We start from the raw sequence: 23,068 nt of genomic DNA on the forward strand, positions 1-23,068 counted from the left end.
AGTCCACCAACCCCTCTGCCTCTGTTTAGGGAAGATATTGACAGTGGAATCTTTCTTTTGAAGCGAATGGACCAATTTATCGGAGTTTCAGCATTCCACGAAAAGGCCTGCATCCACAAAAGGCCAGAGAAAATACTTTGACAAGTAGCTGACTTTATTTTAAATTATTTACCCTTTATTTAACTAGGCAAGTCAGTTAAGAACAAATTCTTATTTACAAAGATGGCCTACCAAAAGGGAAAAGGCCTCCTGCGGGGACAGGGGCTGGGATTAAAAATACAAATATAGCCATACTCCAAAATACTTGTATGAGGTGACTAAACCCTCAGAGGTAGTAATCACACTGGTGGGGAGAGGGGCATTCTTCTTACCAAACCAGATGACCTTTGTTTTGGAGGTGTTCAGAACACGGTTAAGGGCAAAGAAAGCTTGTGGGACACTAAGAAAGCTTTGTTGTAGAGCGTTTACCACAAAATCCAGGGAGGGGCCAGCTGAGTATAAGACTGTATCATCTGCATATAAATGGATGACAGAGCTTCCTACAGCCTGAGCTATGTTGTTGATATAAAATGTAACTTTCATCAGGAGAGTTCAAATTTGGCCACCGTCCAAGACTTGGGTTTAAATCCCCCCAATTTCAGGTAGAATCCCCACAGATGCAAGAGAGAGATAAGATAGTCTGAGTCCCAAATGGGTCTTGGTCAAATGGAATTGCATATATATAGGGAATAGGGTGCCATTTGGGACATGGACTCAGTAATCAGGTGTTGGCGTAACGTCCCGCCGGTGATGTTGAAGAGGGCTCTAATTACCATAATCTAATTGGATAAGAAGATTTTTTACTTTTGTAGGAGACCAGCGGGAGGCTTAGCTTCACTCCATCATATCAAGGATCACATCTCAGATATCTTTGAAGATGGATTTCAAGGTTACCGCTTGTCAGGCCTAATTTTGCAGCTTAATTTCAACAAATTTTCTCTTTAGCTTTTCCTCGAGTTAGTGTGTGTGTTGGGGGATGTGTTTCGTGTGTGTTTGTGTGTGTTTGTGTATGTGTGTGTTTGTGGTGTGTGTGTGTGTGCGTGCGTGCTGGGAGTGAGCTATCCTATGAGCATCCTGATGTTAACACCTGGACAATAAAGAGATTCTCCGGTACCTTTAAACTTTTTAGCCGGTAGTTCTGAAAGTAGCCCTTCTGAGCCAAAAGTAGCGCTCAAGAGCCCGAGAATTGTGCCGATATGTGCACCATGTCATTGCTCTCTCTCTCGCTCTGCTGTGTGTGCATCTTGCTAGCTGTCATTCAAATGGCGTTGGGGCTAAAGCTCATTGGCTGGAACCCGATTTGCTAGAGGGCTAAAACAAGACAAGATGAGTTTGTTCTGTTTGGTATTTATGGGGGTGTGTCGTCTACCATCATTCACTTCCCTTCATTCACTCCCGGAAGTTTACTCGAAAGATGAGTGAAACATCCCTCACCACATTTTGTTATAACATCTTTGGTCTGACAGACGTTTACATGACACCCATAATGCATTGGATAATGTCAACAAACATGGCGCCACACATAGCTGGTAAATAGCTTAGCATTAGCTCATCAGAAACAGTACAACCTTCAAAAAAGTATTTTACATACGTCATGTGTGTCGATTACAATCTATGCAAGAATCAGAATGCATGATTTGTTATCAGTACTTGAAAACATATGAATAAAACAGTAAATACATTGTACTACATACATACATACATACATACATACGCTATGCTACAGTTGAAACGACAACACGATATACAGAAAATAAGGCACTACCTTTGATTGAAATGCACACACGTCCAAAGTTAATATTTGTAAGAAAAACAATAATGAAGGCAATGTGAGCGCCAGCCAGAAAATGTGCCGGAGGGAAAAGTTTGCACAAATGTCTGCATACTTGATCTGGGGAAACACTGGGGAGGTGCTTGGACGTTCATCGAAGAGCGAAGTTTGTCCAGTTCAGTAAAGCATCAAACATAAATTGTCCGCAACAGTGAAATGGGCTACTTCTATGTGAATTAATGAGGAGGGGGAACACACCTCAGTTCAAAGTGTTGTTAGAAAATAAAACTTGTTAGAAAATAGTTTCTAATTGACAAGTTGAAATATAGCCTATAGATATTTAGCAGGCAGCGTGTGTCTTGGTTTGAGGGCAGGCTAACTGTCCTGTTTGCGTAACAATCACATTTTGGAACAATGAGCGCATTCTGACATCAAGCGCATAAAAGGCAGTCGCTCTTTAATACACCAATGAGACCTCAATGTACAGTGCCGTGAAAAAGTATTTTCCCCCTTTTTGATTTTCTCTATTTGTGCATATTTTTTATACTGAAAGTTATCAGAACTTTAACTAAAACCTAATATTAAATAAAGGGAACCAGAGTGAACAAATAACACAGATGTGATACAAACGTTATATAACACCCAATGCCCCTGTGTGAAAAAGTATTTGTCCCCTTACACTCAATAACTGGTTGTGCCACCTTTAGCTGCAATGACTGCAACCAAACACTTATTGTGGTTGTTGATCAGTCTCTAACATCGCTGCAGAGGAATTTTGTTCCACTCTTCCATGCAGAACTGCTTTAACTCAGCGACGTGATGGTTTTCGAGCATGAACTGCTCATTTCAGGTCCTGCCACAACATCTCAATCGGGTTTAGGTCTGTAAATTTGACTAGGCCATTTCAAAACTTTAAATGTGTTGCTTTTCAGCCATTCTGATGTACTGTAGACTTGCTTGTGTGTTTTGAATCATTGTCTTGCTACATGACCCAGCTGCGCTTCAGCTCATGGACAGATGGCCTGATATTCTCCTGTAGAATTCTCTGATAGAGAGCATAATTTAATAATGGTAAGTCGTCCAGGTCCTTAGGCAGCAAAGCATCCCCAAACCATCACAATACCACCACCATGCTTGACTGTTGGAATGAGGTTCTTACTTTGGAATGAAGTGTTTGGTTTTCGCCAGAAATGACGGGACCCTGGCCTTGTCAGCAGTAGAAGCAAAGGATTGTGGGATAGCTTCTTCAAAGTGCTGCATGCAGTCACTGAGACAGACGCTTCTATTTTTAACCAATAACAGTCTAAGCCCTGTCTAAGCCGGGGGGTCTACTAAGCTAAATGGAATTGTTTTAAGAAGGTCATACCAAGGATCATTTATCTGTTTGATTTAGAATTATAAGACCCCTTGAAGTATCCCCAAAACTTTTTTTGAAATTACTTGATGAAAAAGTATTTTTGGCCTTGCTATTAGCCCATACAAACGCATTGAACATAAGATAGTCCCCAAAAAAATCAAAAGGAAGTTTGTTCCAAAGTCTCCATCCTATATCTGAGAGATACAGTGCCTTCGGAAAGTATTCAGCTTGGTATGTGCTGAGTGCAGGGAAAGCAATCACATGTGGCAGTAAGGGGAGAGAGCCATGGATTAGTGATGAAGGGGGTCGGGGTCAGGTCAGGTCACATTAAGGGAGAAAGAAAAGTTTATGGCCTGTATCACTTAGTTTCCTGCCTAGCTGTAAAGATACAATGTTTGTTCAGATGTGTAGGAGAAGACTAGGCCTAGGAGAAAGGGTTAAATATAAGTGCTTATGTGAATTTGTTTTTGTATAATGCAGCTGTGTTGATCCTCTGGGAAGAATAAACTTGGTTTAAGCTTTCATACTGTTCGTCAAGTTTTTACCTAACACCCTTTACTCAGTACTTTGTTAAAAACACCTTTGGCAGCGATTACAGTGTCAAGTCTTCTTGGGTATGACGCTACAAGCTTGGCACATCTGTATTTGGTGAGTTTCTCCAATTCTTCTGTGCAGATCCTCTCAAGCTTGGTCAGGTTGGATGTGGGGTGTTGCTACACAGCTATTTTCAGGCAGGAAATATTGATAACCTCAACTCAGCAGGCCAGATACTTCTGTAGAGGGCTAGCACCGCATATGGAATGGAGACAGCTGAGTAATTACAGGAGCACTTACAATAATTGACCCCCTCATAGATGAATGAGGTAACAGAAGGAGCAACCAGAGCCATGATCTCCAAACAAAAAAAAGTTCAAGTCTGACGATGGCGGATGTTGTGTTTTGTATGTCACTTTAGTCTGTCAGTTCGTTTAACATCTCCTTGCCTTGATGTGATTTTTTTTTTTTTTACAAAACTCGAACAGACGAGTGTTGTGTTTGTGGAAGTTGAGCACAAAATGGGAATCATCCAGATGCTACTCCCCTTGCATCCACCTCTCCTCTCTCCTTTAGGCCTATTCACTTAGAGCTGGTGGCACAATCAAACATTTAGATTGTCTGCAAAAAAAAGGAACGACGGGAAAAAGGTCACATGCTTGACATGCTGTAATTTTATGTGACAAGCTAAAGTGCTTTGTCACATTATGCGCTGATCTTTCAATGTTTAAAGCTGTTCATTTCTTATTTGTGACTCTCCACACTTCCCCCATGGCCCCTAAAAACTGTTAAGAATGGGCCTGAAGTTCATATCAAATCAAATCAAATGTTATTGGTCACATACACATGGCTTGCAGATGTTAATGTGAGTGTAGCGAAATGCTTGTGCTTCTAGTTCTGACAGTGCAGTAATATCTGACAAGTAATCTAACAATTCCCCAACAAGTACCTAATATACACAAATCTAAAAGGATGGAATAAGAATATGTACATAGAAATATATGGATGATTGATGTCCGAGTAGCATAGGCATGGTGTAATAGATGGTGTAAGGTGCAGTATATACATATGTGATGAGTAATATAAGATATGTTAACATTTTTTTATAGTGCCATTGTTTAAATTGGTCAGTGATATGGGTCTCTATGTAGGCAACAGCCTCTCTGAGTTAGTGATTACCTGTTTAGCCTTCGGATGGCCTTGAGATAGAAGCTGTTTTTCAGTCTCCCAGCTTTGATGCACCTGTATTGACGTCGCCTTCTGGATGGTAGCGGGGTGAACAGGCGGTGGCTGGGGTTGTTGTTGTCCTTGAGGATCTTTTTGACCTTCCTGTGACATCGAGTGCTGTAGGTGTCTTGGAGGGCAGGTAATTTGCGTTGATGGTGATGCGTTGTGCAGACCGCACCACCTTCTGGAGAGCCTTGTGGTTGAGGGCGGTGCAGTTGCCGTACCAGGCGGTGATACAGCCCGACAGGATGCTCTCGATTCTGCATCTGTAAAAGTTTGTCAGGGTTTTATGTATCAAGCCAAATTTCTTCAGCCTCCTGAGGTTGAAGAGGCGCTGTTGCACCTTCTTCACCACACTGTCTGTGTGGGTGGACCATTTCAGTTTGTCTGAGATGTGTATGCCAAGGAACTTAAAACTTTACACCTTCTCCGCTACTGTCCCTTCGATGTGGATAGGGGGGTGCTCCTTCTACTGTTTCCTGATGTCCATGATCATCTCCTTTGTTTTGTTGACGTTGAGTGAGAGGTTGTTTTCCTGACACCACACTCCGAGTGCCCTCACCTCCTCCCTGTAGGCTGTCTCATCATTGTTGGTAATCAAGCCCACTACTGTTGTGTCATCTGCAAACTTGATTATTGAGTTGGAGGCGTCGATGGCCACGCAGTCATGGGTGAACAGGAAGTACAGAAGGCCGTGAGCACACACTGGGGCCCAAGTTTTGAGGATCAGCGAAGTGGAGATGTTGTTTCCTACCTTCACCACCTGGGGGCGGCCCTTCAAGTCCAGGACCCAATTGCACAGGGCAGGGTTGAGACCCAGGGCCTCCAGCTTAATGATGAGCTTGGAGCGTTCTATGGTGTTGAATGCTGACCTGTAGTCAATGAACAGCATTCTTAGATTGGAATTCCTCTTGTCCAGATGGGATAGGGCAGTGTGCAGTGTAATGGCAATTGCATCGTCTGTGGACCTGTTGGGGTGGTATGCCAACTTAAGTGGGTCTAGGATGGCAGGTAAGGTGGAGGTGATATGATCCTTGACTACTCTCTCAAAGCACTTCATGATGACAGAAGTGAGTGCTGTGGGGCGGTAGTAATCTATGCCTTCTGGGTACAGGAACAATGGTGGCCGTCTTGAAGCATGTGGGGACAGCAGACTGGGATAGGGAGCGATTGAATATGTCCGTAAACACACCAGCCAGCTGGTCTGCGCATGCTCTGAGAACGCAGCTTGGAATTCCGTCTTGGACAGCAGCCTTGCGAGGGTTAACACGTTTAAATGTCTTCCTCATTTCAGCCAAGGAGAAGGAGAGGGGTGGCTGCAGTCCTTGTTAGCTGGCCTCAACGGTGACACTGTATTATCCTCAAAGTGGGCAAAGAAGGTGTTTAATTTGTCTGGAAGCGAAACGTAGTGTGGCTGGTTTTCTTTTTGTAGTCCTTGATTTCCTGGAGACCCTGCCACATACGTCTTGTGTCTGAGCCGTGTGTCTGAATTGCGACTCCACTTTGTCCCTATATCGACATTTCGCTTGTTGGATTGCCTTGTGGAGGGAATAACTACACTGCTTATATTTGGCCATATTCCCAGTCCGCTTTCTATGGTTTAATGCTGCGGTTCACACTCTACAGTAGGCGCTGCATACCTATTGGCATAGGTGAGTATTGTACCCATCACCCCGCAGACGGAAACTCTGCGAGGTCCAAGCGGCTTCAAATCTGGCTGGAGACTAAATAACTGTTTCTCGCTATGTTGCAGGGTACTTGGTGTAATGCAACACCACTCCCTCAATGTTTTTTAACAGTAGGCCTGTCAAGCCAGGGGAAGAAATAAGGCGTCTCACCGGCAGGTAGCAGTGGGGCTGGGCCTTGGCTCTCAATTCACCAAGGCCGTCCCCTTGGGCTGGCCCGAAACCGCGACGAGAGGCACTAGTCACTCATACTGTATGTAACACTAAGCCCTTAAAGTGTAATTAGTGCTGTATTTGACAAGAGCCTAGAAGCTGTGTGAACGGCTTTACCAATGGGGTGGGTGTGTGATTGATATAGCCACTCTCAGGCAGGTTGTGTGTTTCATTATGCAGATACGGCACATGCCACAGCATTTACATGCAGACTCACTACTAACACAAAGCAACAAACTCTTCTTCTTGTCAGTCGCCTCCTAAGTTATTCATTGCCCTTCACTGAGACCACTACTGTACATATACCTTTGGGATGGCGTCTATCACATTGAATTCAAGGCTTGGAAGATATACAGTTGAAGTCGTAAGTTTACACACGCTTAGGTTGGAGTCATTAAAACTCATTTTTCAACCACTCCACAAATTTCTTGTTAACTTGGCAAGTCGGTTAGGACATCTACTTAGTGCATGACAAGTAATGTTCCCAACAATTGTTTACAGACAGATTATTTCACTTATAATTCACTGTATCACAATTACAGTAGGTCAGAAGTTTACATACACAAAGTTGACAGTGCCTTTAAACAGCTTGGAAAATTCCAGAAAATAAATTGTGTCATGGCTTTAGAAGCTTCTGATAGCCTAATTTACATAATTTAAGTCAATTGGAGGTGTACCTGTGGATGTATTTCAAGGCCTACCTTCAAACTCAGTGCCTCTTTGCTTGACATCATGAGAAAATCAAAAGAAATCAGCCAAGACCTCAGATTTTTTTTTTAGACCTTCACAAGTCTGGTTCATCCTTGGGAGCAATTTCCAAATGCCTGAAGTTACCACGTTCATCTGTACAAACAATAGTACGCAAGTATAAACACCATGGGACCACGCAGCCGTCATACCGCTCTGGAAGGAAACGCATACTGTCTCCTAGACATGAACGTACTTTGGTGCAAAAAGTGCAAATCAATCCCAGAACAACAGCAAAGGACCTTGTGAAGATGCTGGAGGAAACAGGTACAAAAGTATCTATATCCACAGTAAAACAAGTCCTATATCGACAAAACCTGAAAGGCCGCCAGCAAGAAAGAAGCCACTGCTCCAAAACTGCCATAAAAAAGCCAGACTACGGTTTGTAACTGCATGGGAACAAAGATTGTACTTTTTGGATAAATGATGAAATAAAAATAGAACTGTTGGCCATAATGACCATCGTTATGTTTGGAGGAAAAAGGGGGAGGCTTGCAAGCCGAAGAATACCATCCCAACCGTGAAGCACGGGGGTGGCAGCATCAAGTTGTGGGGGTGCTTTGCTGCAGGAGGGGCTGATGCACTTCACAAAATAGATGGCATCATGAGGTAGGAAAATTATGTGGATATATTGAAGCAACATCTCAAGACATTAGTCAGGAAGTTAAAGCTTGGTCGCAAATGGGTCTTCCAAATGGACAATGACCCCAAGCATACTTCCAAAGTTGTGGATAAATGGCTTAAGGACAACAAAGTCAAGGTATTGGAGTGGCCATCACATAGCCCTGACCTCAATCCTATAGAAAATGTGAGGGCAGAACTGAAAAAGCGTGTGCGAGCAAGGAGGCCTACAAACCTGACTCAGTTACACCAGCTCTGTCAGGAGGAATGGGCCAAAATTCACCCAACTTATTGTGGGAAGCTTGTGGAAGGCTACCTGAAATGTTTGACCCAAGTTAAACAATTTAAAGGCAATGCTACCAAATACTAATTGAGTGTATGTAAACTTCTGATGCACTGGGAATGTGATGAAATAAATAAAAGCTGAAATAAATAATTCTCTCTACTATTATTCTGACATTTCACATTCTTAAAATAAAGTGGTGATCCTAACTGACCTAACACAGGAAGTTTTTCCTAGGATTAAATGTCAGGAATTGTGAAAAACTGAGTTTAAATGTATTTGGCTGATGTCTATGTAAACTTCCGACTTCAACTGTATCAGCGTGCAGCTCACACAGTCAGTTAGTCATCAGTCAGTTAGTCAACGTTCAACCCCTCATGTTTTGGGCCCACTGATGCATTCTGAGGATTCTTCACCCCAAATGATGTGGCGAACATAAATAATAATTATAATCTGAGTTTACAGCCGGAAGTTAGACCCTTTTCTCTCTTTTAGTTTTCTCTTTGATGTCGCTGTGTTTTTTTTCCTCAGATCTGAGCATTTCTCTGTGGCAGAGCATGGGAGCACGGGCGATGTGCTGACTCGGATGTGCGGGCAGGCTAGTCAGACAGGCAGCGTGACTTTGGACAGTTTGAAGGGTACGGGGCTCGATGTGTCCCACTGGGTCCTATGTGCTCCTATAATAAGACTGGAAGGAGGCTGTGGGGAGGAGGGAATTTACTGGAGCACGACTCCCCTTAGGGCATCTTCAGAGGAACCAGCTCCTTTATCTCTGTCTCTCTCTCTCTGATGCTCTGCTTTGAGCTCTCACTCAGTGAAGTGGCTTGTTAATAATCGCAGACACACACAAACACACACAAACTCCCATACACATGTGTGCAGACACTTATACTGCACACACACACTACTATTTTTTATATTTATTTTTGTACTGTCCTCATCCAGACTGGGAAACAATACTAACAGCCCAGGCCAGAACATCATAGACCATACGGATTAGAGGTCGACCGATTATGATATTTCAACGCCGATTGGAGGACCAAAAAAGCCAATACCTATTCATCGGACGATTTTTATATATATATTTGTAATAATGACAATTACAACAATACTGAATGAACACTTTTATTTTAACTTAATATAATACATCAATAAAATTAATTTAGTCTCAAATAAATAATGAAACATGTTCAATTTGGTTTAAATAATTCAAAAACACAGTGTTGGATAAGAAAGTGCAATATGTGCCATGCAAAAAAGCTAACGTTTAAGTTCCTTGCTCAGAATATGAGAACAAATGAAAGCTGGTGGTTCCTTTTAACATGAGTCCCAGTTAAGAAGTTTTAGGTTGTAGTTATTATAGGAATTATAGGACTATTTCTCTCTATACCATTTGTATTTCATATACCTTTGACTATTGGATGTTCTTATAGGCACTATAGTATTGCCTGCCTAATCCCAGTAGTTGATAGGCTTGAAGTCATAACCAGCGCAGTGAAGCAAGCATTGCGAAGAGCTGCTGGAAAACGCAGGAAAGTGCTGTTTGAATGAATGCTTACGAGCCTGCAGCAGGCTACCGCCGCTCAGTCAGACTCCTCTATCAAATATCAAATCATAGACTTGATTATAATATAATAAACCCACAGAAATACACAAGCCTTAGGTCATTAGTATTGTCAAATCCGGAAACTATCATTTCGAAAACGAACGTTTATTCTTTCAGTGAAATACGGAACCATTCCGTATTTTATCGAATGGGTGGCATCCATCAGTCTAAATATTACTGTTACATTGCACAACCTTCAATGTTATGTCATAATTATGTAAAATTCTGTCTTTGTTAGTAAGAAATGGTCTTCACACAGTTCGCAACGAGCCAGGCGGAACATTACTTCCGGCGCCGACAGAGATGGCCGCCTCGCTTCGCGTTCCTAGGAAACTATGCAGTTTTTTGTTTTTTTTACGTGTTATTTCTTACACTAGTACCCCAGGTCATCTTAGGTTTCATTACATACAGCCGAGAAGAACTACTGAATATAAGATCAGCGTCAACTCACCATCAGTACGACCAAGAATATGTTTTTCACGATGCGGATCCTGTGTTCTGCCTTACAACCAGTGTAACGGAGTGGATTACATGCAGCGACCCAAAAAAACGACTCAGAAAAAGAGGGAAACGAAGCGGTCTTCTGGTCAGACTCCGGAGACGGGCACATCGTGCACCACTCCCTAGCATTCTTCTTGCCAATGTCCAGTCTCTTGACAACAAGGTTGATGAAATCCGAGCAAGGGTAGCATTCCAGAGGGACATCAGAGACTGTAACGTTCTCTGCTTCACGGAAACATGGCTAACTGGAGAGACGCAATCCGAAGCGGTGCAGCCAGTGGGTTTCTCCACGCATCGCGCCGACAGAAACGAACATCTTTCTGGTAAGAAGAGGGGCGGGGGCGTATGCCTTATGGCCAACGTGACATGGTGTGATGAAAGAAACATACAGGAACTCAAATCCTTCTGTTCACCTGATTTAGAATTCCTCACAATCAAATGTAGACCGCATTATCTTCCAAGAGAATTCTCTATAATCACAGCCGTATATATATCCCCCCCCCAAGCAGACACATCGATGGCTCTGAACGAACTTTATTTAACTCTCTGCAAACTGGAAACGATTTATCCGGAGGCTGCATTCATTGTAGCTGGGGATTTTAACAAGGCTAATCTGAAAACAAGACTCCCTAAATTTTATCAGCATATCGATTGCGCAACCAGGGTGGAAAGACCCTGGATCATTGTTACTCTAACTTCCACGACGCATATAAGGCCCTGCCCCGCCCCCTTTCGGAAAAGCTGACCACGACTCCATTTTGTTGATCCCTGCCTACAGACAGAAACTAAAACAAGAAGCTCCCACGCTGAGGTCTGTCCAACGCTGGTCCGACCAAGCTGACTCCACACTCCAAGACTGCTTCCATCACGTGGACTGGGAGATGTTTCGTATGTCAGACAACAACATTGACGAATACGCTGATTCTGTGTGCGAGTTCATTAGAACGTGCGTTGAAGATGTCGTTCCCATAGCAACGATTAAAACATTCCCTAACCAGAAACCGTGGATTGATGGCAGCATTCGTGTGGAACTGAAGGCGCGAACCACTGCTTTTAATCAGGGCAAGGTGTCTGGTAACATGACTGCATACAAACAGTGCAGCTATTCCCTCCGCAAGGCTATCAAACAAGCTAAGCGCCAGTACAGAGACAAAGTAGAATCTCAATTCAACGGCTCAGACACAAGAGGCATGTGGCAGGGTCTACAGTCAATCACGGACTACAGGAAGAAACCCAGCCCAGTCACGGACCAGGATGTCTTGCTCCCAGGCAGACTAAATAACTTTTTTGCCCGCTTTGAGGACAATACAGTGCCACTGACACAGCCTGCAACGAAAACATGCGGTCTCTCCTTCACTGCAGCCGAAGTGAGTAAGACATTTAAACGTGTTAACCCTCGCAAGGCTGCAGGCCCAGACGGCATCCCCAGCCGCGCCCTCAGAGCATGGGCAGACCAGCTGGCCGGTGTGTTTACGGACATATTCAACCAATCCCTATACCAGTCTGCTGTTCCCACATGCTTCAAGAGGGCCACCATTGTCCCTGTTCCCAAGAAAGCTAAGGTAACTGAGCTAAACGACTACCGCCCCGTAGCACTCACATCTGTCATCATGAAGTGCTTTGAGAGACTAGTCAAGGACCATATCACCTCCACCCTACCTGACACCCTTGACCCACTCCAATTTGCTTACCGCCCAAATAGGTCCACAGACGATGCAATCTCAACCACACTGCACACTGCCCTAACCCATCTGGACAAGAGGAATACCTATGTGAGAATGCTGTTCATCGACTACAGCTCGGCATTCAACACCATAGTACCCTCCAAGCTCGTCATCAAGCTCGAGACCCTGGGTCTCGACCCCGCCCTGTGCAACTGGGTACTGGATTTCCTGACGGGCCGCCCCCAGGTGGTGAGGGTAGGCAACAATATCTCCTCCCCGCTGATCCTCAACACTGGGGCCCCACAAGGGTGCGTTCTGAGCCCTCTCCTGTACTCCCTGTTCACCCATGCGTGGCCACGCACGCTCCAACTCAATCATCAAGTTTGCGGACAACACAACAGTGGTAGGCTTGATTACCAACAACGACGAGACGGCCTACAGGGAGGAGGTGAGGGCCCTCGGAGTGTGGTGTCAGGAAAATAACCTCACACTCAACGTCAACAAAACTAAGGAGATGATTGTGGACTTCAGGAAACAGCAGAGGGAACACCCCCCATCCACATCGATGGAACAGTAGTGGAGAGGGTAGCAAGTTTTAAGTTCCTCGGCATACACATCACAGACAAACTGAATTGGTCCACTCACACAGACAGCATCGTGAGGAAGGCGCAGCAGCGCCTCTTCAACCTCAGGAGGCTGAAGAAATTCGGCTTGTCACCAAAAGCACTCACAAACTTCTACAGATGCACAATCGAGAGCATCCTGGCGGGCTGTATCACCGCCTGGTATGGCAACTGCACCGCCCTCAACCGTAAGGCTCTCCAGAGGGTAGTGAGGTCTGCACAACGCATCACCGGGGCAAACTACCTGCCCTCCAGGACACCTACACCACCCGATGCTACAGGAAGGCCATAAAGATCATCAAGGACATCAACCACCCGAGCCACTGCCTGTTCACCCCGCTGTCATCCAGAAGGCGAGGTCAGTACAGGTGCATCAAAGCTGGGACCGAGAGACTGAAAAACAGCTTCTATCTCAAGGCCATCAGACTGTTAAACAGCCACCACTAACATTGAGTGGCTACTGCCAACACACTGTCAATGACACTGACTCTACTCCAGCCACTTTAATCATGGGAATTGATGGGAAATGATGTAAATATATCACTAGCCACTTTAAACAATGCTACCTTATATAATGTTACTTACCCTACATTATTCATCTCATATGCATACGTAGATACTGTACTCTATATCATCGACTGCATCCTTATGTAATACATGTATCACTAGCCACTTTAACTATGCCACTTGGTTTACATACTCATCTCATATGTATATACTGTACTCGATATCATCTACTGTATCTTGCCTATGCTGCTCTGTACCATCACTCATTCATATATCCTTATGTACATATTCTTTATCCCCTTACACTGTGTATAAGACAGTAGTTTTTTTTGGAATTGTTAGTTAGATTACTTGTTCGTTATTACTGCATTGTCGGAACTAGAAGCACAAGCATTTCGCTACACTCGCATTAACATCTGCTAACCATGTGTATGTGACAAATAAAATTTGATTTGATTTGATTTGAAAAGGCAGCAAATACGCTGACACTGCATGCACAGAACGCAAGAGAAGTGACACAATTTCCCTAGTTAAAATAAAATCATTTTAGCAGGCAATATTAACTAAATATGCAGTTTTTTTTTTAAATATGTACTTGTGTATTGATTTTAAGAAAGGCATTGATGTTTATGGTTAGGTACACATTGATGTAATGACAGTGCTTTTTTTGCGAATGTGCTTGTTAAATCATCACCCGTTTGGCGAAGTAGGCTGTGATTCGATGATAAATTAACAGGCACCGCATTGATTATATGCAACACAGGACAAGCTAGATAAACTAGTAATATCATCAACCATGTGTAGTTAACTAGTGATTTTGTTAAGATTGATTGTTTTTTATAAGATAAGTTTAATGCTAGCTAGCAACTTACGCGAGTGCAGCAAGGAGCCAAGGTAACAGGTGGTCAGTCTGCCACGCAGTCTCCTCATGAAGTGCAATGAAATCGGCCATAATCGGCGTCCAAAAATGACGATTACCGATTGTTATGAAAACTTGAAATCGGCCCTAATTGATTGGCCATGCCAATTAATCGGTCGACCTCTTATACGGATGATCACAGTCCAAAGGACGAACAATTTAACATTTAGGCTTTTATCCATAGGTCAGCATATGCATACTGTGCTGCTGCTGATAAGTTTCTGGTAAGCTAAAATCTGCTCTCGGGTCCTCTCTCGTCTATCTTTCCACTTTGCATCTCTTCTATGAAGTTGTAACCTGCTTAAAGGGTAGGAAGCATAAGTAAGAACACAGTGTGGTCAAAGACATAGTAACTTAGTTGTAATCACGATCTGGTTACCTATAAGTACAAACAGTCATGTTTTTGGGTTATTACATACTGTATTTATTAACTTATTTCCGGATATCTTCTAAACTACCCACAATGCACTATTTCTCAACATCATATGGAGAATCTACTCTGTGCTACCAAGTTCGTATGCTTGCCCGGTAGCTCCCGCAACGTTAGCCTCTAGCCGTGCTAGCATGTGATTACATTCCAGAAGTGTTAGCGGTGTTGAGATAAAATCAACCACTCACGTGGGAGTGTGATGTAAACAAGGAGCAGAAGTGGCACATGCAGCCATGCCGCATCCTAATGCTCTTCACGGATGTGTTATCTAGTGGGAACCCGTTTGCATGGCAGGATCTAGTGCCTTCTTGCCGTGGGCTCAACACGAAAAATAAAATCAAACTTGCTTGCTCTAATCGTACAGTACCTCATCTGTTCTCCTTTTTGTTTTGTCTTTTCGGCATGTTCTCTGTGAGTAGGCTAAACTTTGGTTTACTATAATGTACCTGTAAGCTAGCCTAGGTGTTGATAGCAACAACGGCATTCTTCGGAATTCTGATCATTTTTATGTAATAACTCGAAAAATGTCAAAGTGAAGTGTAACTTTGCATTGGGACTTTTGATGTGTATACTAATGCAAATCCATATGTTACATGTGATTACATTTATGCTACCTATCCTTTAACCTTCTCTGTCATGTTTCTTTCTTCCACTGACGACCATGTATCTGAATGACACTCAAGCCAGAAAACGTTCCGAGAATGTTTAAAGAACGTTATAAGGGAGTGTAATGTCGTAGTATATTTCATTTAATCATTAAAAAAAAATATATATAGAAAAAATATATATATAGAGAGAGAGAGAGAGAGAGTGTCTTGCTAGGTCCCTGCTGAGCTCTCAGGTCCTCCCCTGCCAACTCCTAACACGGCATCGGCAAGTGCAAATGTTATGGATGTCACGTTTCTGCTTTGCAAACACACGTGACCCCCCTCCTTGACAACGTTGTGAAGAAACCTATCTGTGGAGTAAGCTTACGGTACGGTCTTAACTACACACAGATCAATAGCTATGAGAAACACCGTGCTAAAACAGGAACGAGTGGGGAGTAGGGACCCAACACTTTTAGCGGCAGCCATCTTGTTATTATATTCAGGAAGTAGCTGTTGCCAGGTTGGCTAGAGAAATGACTTCTACTGGATATTGGACATTGACTTTCCACCATTTTCTAAAAGCAGGAGGCCAGTTAGCCTGTTAGCTACGGTCTTTATTGAGTACAGAGCCCTAGCCTGACTTGACTTAGCATCTATTTCAGTGGCTTGTGAGCAAAGACATTACTTTCACACAGGGGTCCTGTTCACACCTGCTTGTCACCCCCCGAGCTTCTGAGTGGCACTCAATTTAATCTAATTAGGCCCATATTGAGTAATCATTACAAATGATCCTGTTGTCCTCTCTCCAGCTCCTTCTAATTACATACTGTATCTTAATTGCCACCATCATGTCATGTATGGGAAGAGGGTTGGGCTAATCAGTTAGTGCTCTCTAATTAGCTTTTATGCTAGTGTCATGGAAGCCCTAGACTTGGTCAGCCATGTGGATATTTGAGGATATGTGAGAGTGGGCGATATGCAGAGGTGATATGGCTTTAGCGTTCCCGGGGTCAAGCATGAAATTATGGACTTTTGTCAACAACAACAACAAAAATCTCGACCAGGCACTGAAAATAGTTTTTGATGGTTGTACAAAACATTAAGAACACTGGCTCTTTCCATGACAGACTGACCAGGTGATTGGATTGTGTATGTGTGCCATTCAGAGGGTGAATGGTCAAAACAAGATATTTAAGTGCCTTTGAACGGGGCATGTTAGTAGGTGCCAGGCACTCCGGCTTGTGTCAAGAACTGCAACACTGCTGTTTTTTTTTACGCTCAACAGTTTCCTGTGTGAATCAAAAATGGTCCACCACCCAAAGGACCTCCAGCTAACTTGACACAACTGTGGGAAGCATTGGAGTCAACATGAAACGCTTTTGACACTTTGTTTCGAAACTTACCCCATGCTCTCTCACCATTATACTTGAGTGATTTTTTCATCATCAGTCTGTGACTGACATTACACTGAATAATGTTCTAAATTCAAAATGCTTTATTGGCATGGCAAAAAAATCATAAATAATTCTAACAAGTTCGCACACAAAACCTAATGAAAATATAATTATTCTCTCAACACTGAAGCATCTCAAATACTGTATATGGCCTAATGTGCTACAGAGACAAATTGGCTGTTGACAGACACTTTTTTGTGGTCTCACCTGTCTCTTTGAGTTGAAGTGATTTGCTTTAACTGCATTCAATTGGGATAGACTGCGTCCCAAATGACACCCTATTGTCACGCCCTGGCCTTAGTTATCTTTGTTTTCTTTATTATTTTGGTTAGGTCAGGGTGTGACATGGGGGATTTATGTGTTTTGTCTGCTCTAGGGTTTTTGTATGTTTATGGGGTTTGTCCTTTCTAGGTGTTTATGTAAGTCTATGGTTGCCTAGATTGGTTCTCAATTAGAGGCAGGTGCTTATTGTTGTCTGATTGGGAACCATATTTAGGCAGCCATGTTCTTTGGGTGTTTTGTGGGTGATTGCCTTCTGTCTTTGTGTCATTGCACCAGATAGGACTGTTTCGGTTTTCACATTTGTTGTTTTGTATTTTGTAGTGTTATTGTTTATCATCTATATTAAAGATGTTGAACACTAACCACGCTGCATTTTGGTCATCCTCTCCTTCAACGGAAGAAAACCGTTACACCTATTCCCTAAATAGTGCACTACTTGTGACTAGTGCACTACATAGGTAATAGAATGCCATTTGGGACGAAGACAGAAGCTCAACAGAAAATCAGCCTCTCAGGGACATTTCTGTTCTTTCCTCATCGCTTTTATTTTCTGCCATCCATTGTGATGAGACTGATCTCAGTGTAAATCCCCCCTGATGCCATTTTAATGCCATCCTATCCATGCATTGTACAGTTAATCCAGACCAAGGTCCCAGATGTGTTGCATTGGCCATTAGTCTCTCACTGGAATGAGTGCCTTGTAAACAGGCTGCAAAAAGGTTTACAATGTATTTCAATGGAGAGATGTACACCTTAGTTGGATAGAGACATGCTGTAGCGTTGAGGTAGATTTCACAAAGGAGAGGGCAGTGAAAAGAACATTGATCACCTATTATGGATTACGCTTTTCTTGCAGAGGTGGTTCGCCCATCTATGCTTGTGTGAGGAGTAACCTTGTTTGAGATTATCCTTCTTTGAGGAGTAACCTGTCTGAGACCTGAATACATGTGTGAGCAGCATCGCAGCTAATTTCTGGGCTTAAGCTCAGTGGGCTAATGTTATTATTGAGTTATACAGGTTCGATTCCACTGTATCAAAGCACAACAAAGCTAAACTCTCCACATGCTGTGTGTATGAGGCAGTGAAGTCCATTCTACTTTGGCTCATTATTACCCCCAATACCCTGGTGCGTGCGTGCGTGTACATATATACAAAAGCATGTTGACACCCCTTCAAGTTAGTGGATTCATCTATTTCAGCCACACCCGTTGCTGACAGGTGTATAAAATTGAGTACACAACCATGCAATCTCCATAGACCAACATTGTCAGTAGAATGGTCTTACTGAAGAGCTCAGTCACTTTCAACGTGGCACCATTATAGGATGCTATCTGTCCAACAAGTAAATTAGTCAAATGTCTGCCCTGATAGAGCTGCCCTGGTCAACTGTAACTGCTAATATTGTGAAGTGGTAATGTCTAGGAGCAACAACGGCTCAGCTGTGAAGTGGTAGGCCACACAAGCTCACAGAACGGAACCGAGTGCTGAATATGTCCTCAGTTGCAACCCTCACTACCGAGTTCCAAACTGCCTCTGGAAGCAACGTCAACACAATATCTGTTTGTCGGGAGCTTCATGAAATGGGTTTCTATGGTGAGCAGCTGCACACAAACGTAAGATCACCATGTGCAAACCGTCAGACGATTGGATTGGTGTAAAGCTCACCGCCGTTGGACTCTGGATTATTGGAAATGCCTTCTCTGTAGTGATTGATCACACTTCACAATCTGGTTTTGGCAGATGCCAGGAGAGCGCTACCTGCCCCAATGCACAGTACCAACTGTAAAGTTTGGTGGAGGAGGAATAATGGTCTGTTTTGGGCTGTTTTTCATGCTTCTGGCTAAGCCCCTTAGTTCCAGTGAAGAAAAATGTTAATGCTACAGAATGCAATGACATTCTAGACGATTCTGTGCTTCCAACTTTGTAACAGTTTGGGGAATGCCCTTTCCTGTTTCTACATGACAATGCCCCCATGCACAAAGCGAGAATTTGACTGACCTGCACAGAGCCCTGACCTCAACCCCATCAAACAACTTTGGGATGAATTGGAACGCTGACTGCGAGCCAGTTCTAATTGCCCAATATCAGTGCCCGACCTCACTAATGCTCTTGTGGCTGAATGGAAGCAAGTCGCCGCAGCAACGTTCCAACACCTAGTGGAAAGCCTTCCCAGATAAGTGGAAGCTGTTATAGCAGCAAAGGGGGGACCAACTCCATATTAATGCCCATGATTTTGGAATGTGATGTTTGACGAGCAGGTGTCCACATCCTTTTGGTCATGTAGTGTATGTATGTGTCTGTAATGTGTTTCTAAGCTCATTTTCCTCTCTGCCCACACAGTTCTGCTGGGTGTGTTGACGGTGTGTGCCCAGACAGAGATGAAGAGGGTTGTCGGGGACAATGCCACACTGCCCTGTCACCACCAGTTCTGGGCAGGCGACGCCCCCACGCTGGACATCGAGTGGCTCCTCCTCAAGCCCAGCTCCAAGCAGAGAGTGGTGAGAGTGGCTGACTTGACTGACGACTTGGGGTGCATCTCAATTGACTAAAGTGTCTGCCTCCCCTTGTGTCCTTTCCTCCATAACTAGACATGCGAAAGAACACTCCTGGTTTCGGAATCTATATTGCTGTCACCTACCCTGTGTTTTCAGATCAGTAGGAGAGGACACAAGGACAGAAAGCAACTCCATACTATTGAGATGTATCATAGAACCAGAGGAAATTATAGCATATATGTGTGTTCCTTTGTACAGGATAGAGAAAGAGAGAAGTATATGGGAGGAGGGAGCACGAAGCTCTAGAGCAGTGGGCATTACTACCGCATGACATAAGATGACATAACATATGACTTCATGACATAAGATACAGTGCGTCACTATCTCCAGTTCATTGAGGCCAATATTAGTCTATAGGGACCCCCTCTTCTCAATGACTAGGAGGACCCCCAAAGGACTGAATCAAACTCTCATCCACTTCTCTCAACTTCGAAGATCTGCCTCTTTCAGCATGCAGGCTGTCTTGTTTTTGTCATTCTGGTTTCACTGAATCCATCTGCAGCTCTTTTTTTATGACCGGGAATTGGCAGGTGGGCATAGTTTTCTTTCCATTTGGCCTCTGGTCAATCTAGCCTCCAAGGTGCTGTCAGGCTCGTTAGACCAATTCGTCCGCCTACTTTCTCCTTCCACTCTCTCCCTGCTGGTTAATAAAACTGCTGCTACAGTTTGCCTTTGGGCGAATGATCGTTTATTAGGCTTGCGGGTTTATAAAATCGGGAAATCAAATCTCATTCGCCCACTTTACAGGCTCTGCTTGGATATCCATGGTGATATGTAATACCCGCAATGGGGGTTATAAATGTTAAGTGCTGTAGGGGGAAAACATATGCATTTGTTGATTTTTAAAAATGTCCATACATGGTCAAATTATGAAATTAAGTCTTGATCCTTGCATTTGTTGATTTATAAACATCCCTACATAGTCAAGTAATGAAGGAATGTTTTGTTTTGTCTTTGGGTCTAAGATAATGCTGTGGTAGACACAGTTTGTTCATGGGTATTTCTATTAACTAGGGTACCAGGAGGGGTAAAAGTAAGGCGGTAAAATAGTGGGGGTATTACACCATTATTTAACATTACTGCGTGTCAACCGCTTGAAAAATGTGTGAATTGACTGGAAGCCAGGTGGTACACGCTCCAAATTGCTTTGTGGTTTGAGTAGAACATTTACATTTTGTCATTGTGGAGAGATGATGAGCGGCTTTCGGCTCACCGAACCGAGGCGCACGTGGACAACAGTGAATGTGTCAATTCAGGCTACAAGTGTAGGCCTAATGACAATTGCAGAATGTCATTACAATACACGTGGGTGTTTTGTAACGGATGTCTCTTTCCATTCATCAAATTGCGGGTGCACATTGCACTGTTGGGGTTTGGATGCTGAAATGATTTTGTGAGTGGACGAATGTGCGCAAGTAGCCTACAGGAGTGACTTTGTTATGTGATGAAAACATCATGACTAGTTGTGTTTATGACACATTAAAAGGCATAGACTGTGTGTCCATAAGGCTAGGGGAAGCTTTCCCTAAAGTAAATTGAATTGCCAAAAATGAATTGCCTAATTAGCTTACTCCTATCTATACAGAAAGAAATAAAGTCGCTCAAAATAGGCTACTACAACAGAAAGCATGATTTGGCCACAGAGGATGGCTGTGGATTGTTTTAAATTGCATAGCCTACTCTCGTTAAGGCCCGCAATTTGGGCAGCACACGCTGCAAATACCAAATAGATGATTGTTGAGTTGCGACTGTCAGTGAAAAGCAGAGATTCAGCCAGGCATATCACAATATAAAAAAATACAATCGCGGTAAAACTTTTTGGAATGCAAATGGCTATTGCTGTAAAGAGATGACAAACATAAAAGAAAATATTTTGATACATTTATTCATACTATTTCATCCTTCCACAAGATATAGTCCCGACACAAATCTAGGGTTGCTACCCAAGCCGGCTGGTCTTTCGTTCATTTGGTTCGGTTGCCAGACACGCGACCCAGTCATTCAGTTATACTGGCTGGCTACGTCCTTATCCATTGCTTGCTAGCTAGCCACCTACAGCTAACTTATAGTCATGGCAAACAGTGCAGCCTGCTTGTACAATTTATTTTGTGTTATTTTGTATTTCATTTTTTACTTTTATTTGTATTTTTTTACCTTTTATTTAACTAGGCAAGTCATTTAAGAACAAATTCTTATTTACAATGACTGCCTACCCCGGCCAAACCCAGACGACAGGACCGTGTCGAGGCATAGATCTGGGAAAGGGTAGCAAAGAATTTCTGCAGCATTGAAGGTCCCAAGAACACAGTGGCCTCCATCATTCTTAAATGGAAGAAGTTTGGAACCACCAAGACTCTTACTAGAGCTGGCCGCCCAGCCAAACTGAGCAATCGGGGGAGAAGGGCCTTGGTCAGGGAGGTAACCAAGAATCCAATTGTCACTCTGACAGAGCTCCAGAGTTTCTCTGTGGAGATGGGAGAACCTTCCAGAAGGACAAACACCTCTGCAGCACTTCACCAATCAGGCCTTTATGGTAGAGTGGCCAGACGGAAGCCACTCCTCAGTAAAGGGCACATGACAGCCCACTTGGAGATAAGATTCTCTGGTCTGATGAAACCAAAATTGAACTCTTTGGCCTGAATGCCAAGCGTCACGTCTGGAGGAAACCTGGCACCATCCCTACAATTAAGCATGGTGGTGGCAGCATAATTCTGTGGGGATGTTTTTCAGCGGCAGGGACTGAGACTAGTCAGGATCAACGGAAAGATGAATGGAGCAAAGTACAGAGAGATCCTTGATGTAAACCGTCTCCAGAGCACTCATGACCTCAGACTGGGGCGAAGGTTCACCTTCCAACAGGACAACGACCCTAAGCACACAGCCAAAACAGTGCAGGAGAGGCTTCTGGACAAGTCTCTGAATGTATTTGAGTAGCCCAGCCAGAGCCCGCACTTGAACACGATCGAACATCTCTGGAGAGTCCTGAAAATAGCTGTGCAGCGACGCTCCCCATCCAACCTGACAGAACTTGAGAAGATCTGTAGAGAAGAATGGGAGAAACTCCCCAAATACAGGTGTCCCAAGCTTGTAGCGTCATAAACAAGACTCAAGGCTGTAATCGCTGCGAAATGTGCTTCAACAAAGTAATGAGTAAAGGGTCTGACTACTTATGTAAATGTGATATTTCAGTTTTCTAAAAACCTGTTTTTGCTTTGTCATTATGGGGTATTGTGTGTACATTTATGAGGGGAAAAAAACGATTAAATCCATTTTAGAAGAAAGCTGTAATGTGGCCTGTGGAATGTTGACACGCTGCTTTTCAATGTCTGTGCAAAGTTGCTGGATATTGGTGGGAACTGGAACACGCTGTCGTAATCATCGCTCCAGAGCAGCCCAAACATGCTTAATGGTCTGCTGGTGAATGTCCAAGAAGAACTGGGACATTTTCAGCTTCCAGGAA

General features: G+C 43.5%; 1 protein-coding gene across 1 annotated transcript in view; it reads left to right on the forward strand.

Annotated features, from left to right (window-relative positions):
* Positions 1-23,068, forward strand: part of LOC112258074 (CXADR-like membrane protein) — a 134,680-nt gene that overhangs the window by 88,860 nt on the left and 22,752 nt on the right. The window contains exon 2 of the mRNA XM_024432179.2: positions 19,394-19,551. Within this exon, the coding sequence (XP_024287947.1) occupies positions 19,394-19,551 (158 nt within the window). The remainder of the gene's footprint in view (positions 1-19,393; positions 19,552-23,068) is intronic.

Source organism: Oncorhynchus tshawytscha, linkage group LG09 (genome assembly GCF_018296145.1).
Source record: "Oncorhynchus tshawytscha isolate Ot180627B linkage group LG09, Otsh_v2.0, whole genome shotgun sequence".
Lineage (NCBI taxonomy): Eukaryota > Metazoa > Chordata > Actinopteri > Salmoniformes > Salmonidae > Oncorhynchus > Oncorhynchus tshawytscha.